General features: G+C 38.6%; 1 protein-coding gene across 1 annotated transcript; it reads left to right on the top strand.

Annotated features, from left to right (window-relative positions):
- Positions 1-764: 764 nt before the first annotated feature.
- LOC106477758 (gonadotropin-releasing hormone receptor-like) lies at positions 765-1,366 on the top strand (the record flags this gene model as incomplete). The annotated part of the gene is made up of 1 exon (XM_013938288.2): positions 765-1,366. A coding segment is annotated over exon 1 (486 nt), but the record flags the coding sequence as incomplete, so codon positions are not given.
- Positions 1,367-2,035: the final 669 nt, after the last annotated feature.

The raw sequence follows: 2,035 nt of genomic DNA, 5'->3' as shown, positions 1-2,035 counted from the left end.
ATCGTGTAACAAAAATTAAATTAAATATAACTTACAGAATTGAGGAAAAACAAGAGTACATGTACATCCTTTATTACGACCTTGGTTTCGCCAGTAAAGGCATCAGCAAACAATATTCAACGCCTTTTGTTGCGACAATTAATTTTAGCTGTTGTGTTTTTGTTTTAACGTTTCGTAAACAAAGTGTAAGAAAAAGGTTTGTTGTTAAACACAAAGCTACACAAAGGGGAGGGGGCGATCCGTGTTCACTGCAGGTATCGAAGCCCGATTTTTAGCGTTAGCAGCCCGCAGATTTACCTTTCAATCTTTCAGAATGTATACAAACAAGGATGTTTGAGTAAATAACGGTCTTGTATACACGTGTGTGTGTGTATCGATACTGTTTTTTTTGCATGAATAGATGATAAATACTTAAATGTAAAAGAAACCAAAGATAAAAACATAGCATTAAAACCGAATAATTTACGAAAAAAAAAAAAGTCAAATCTGAAAAACGATGACATTAAAAGTTCGCTCCTAACGGAAGAAGACTGAGATGACAGTCCGAACATGGGGCGCCCTCTTTATTTGATGATATTAACATTTCTTCTCGGTTACTCTTGGATGAGAGTTAATAGTACATGGGGCGCCCTCTTTATTTCTGAAGCGCGTGCGCTGGGTTCCAAACAAGTATATAAACTTTGGAATCCAGTTGTGTCAGGTAGAACCCTGGAGCGACACTCGTAGAGTAGATTAGTATCATGCGTGTTATGGATATGTTGTCCACATTTTAAATGAGGACAACATCTTGCGACTAAGTTTTAGCGAGTCGCTCATTTCTTTGACTGGGCATGTAACTTATAACGTGATTTTATTTACCCGGAAAATCGAAGAGGCAGAAATGGAGAATTTATCGGAAGTCTTGTTCAATAATGAAACGAACGTAACAGTAGAGATACCTTACGGTCTGACGTTTAACAACAACTCTTTAAGGGAGGTAATATTATACACGTGTTTGTTCATGATTGCTGCAGGAGGAAATCTGCCCGTGTTTGTCAGTCTCTTTAGAAACAGGCAGCGCAAGTCCCGGATCAAGTTGATGATCCTCCACCTTACCATAGCAGACATGATCGTCACCTTCTTCATGATTCCGCTGGAGATATTCTGGAGGATCACTGTCGAGTGGGTGGGGGGAAATGTCTTGTGCAAGATATCGCTGGTTATACGGGCTTTCGGACCGTACCTTTCGTCCATGGTGTTAGTTTGTATAAGTGTTGACCGCTACTACGCTATTCTCCATCCTCTGAAAGTGACCGACGCCCATCGAAGAAGCAAGATCATGTTAACCTTAGCTTGGGTGATTAGTTTCATCTGCAGCCTTCCCCAGGTAAGGTGTTGTTTCATTCCTGTCGATTTAAATTAATTTCTTTAAACATTTTTCATAAGTCGTTTTATTTCATAACAAGAAGGAAAATCACATTTTATTCTTCATTTAATGACTATAAATACAAGTTAATTCACTGAGTCTGCCTACTCATCTATCTTATCCGTCTGTGTCTGCCTACTCATCTATCTTATCCGTCTGTGTCTGCCTACTCATCTATCTTATCCGTCTGTGTCTGCCTACTCATCTATCTTATCCGTCTTGATCTGCCTACTCATCTATCTTATCCGTCTGTGTCTGCCTACTCATCTATCTTATCCGTCTGAGTCTGCCTACTCATCTATCTTATCCGTCTATTTGCATGATAATCCATGTCTTCATTATTTTATCTACATCCTTCTAGTTCCTGAAACACTCTCAAACTGTTTGTATAATTTATCAGCTTTAAGCCTTAGTTCACACCAAACAACTTCAGGAAGACAAATATACAAACGGGTATGGTCTATGAATGCTCTGGTAGAGGAGTTAAAAACTTGGATACTTAAGGAGAGATTAGGTCACGACAAATCACAGGAGTTGAGGCATCCATCTATAACGTTTGTAGTTAATTTAGTAAAATCAGAGGAGTTGAGGCATCCATCTATAACGTTTGTAGTTAATTTAGTAAAATCA

Source organism: Limulus polyphemus, unplaced genomic scaffold, assembly GCF_000517525.1.
Source record: "Limulus polyphemus unplaced genomic scaffold, Limulus_polyphemus-2.1.2 Scaffold78152, whole genome shotgun sequence".
In the NCBI taxonomy this organism is placed as follows: domain Eukaryota; kingdom Metazoa; phylum Arthropoda; class Merostomata; order Xiphosura; family Limulidae; genus Limulus; species Limulus polyphemus.
This window is presented reverse-complemented; position numbering and strand designations above follow the sequence as displayed.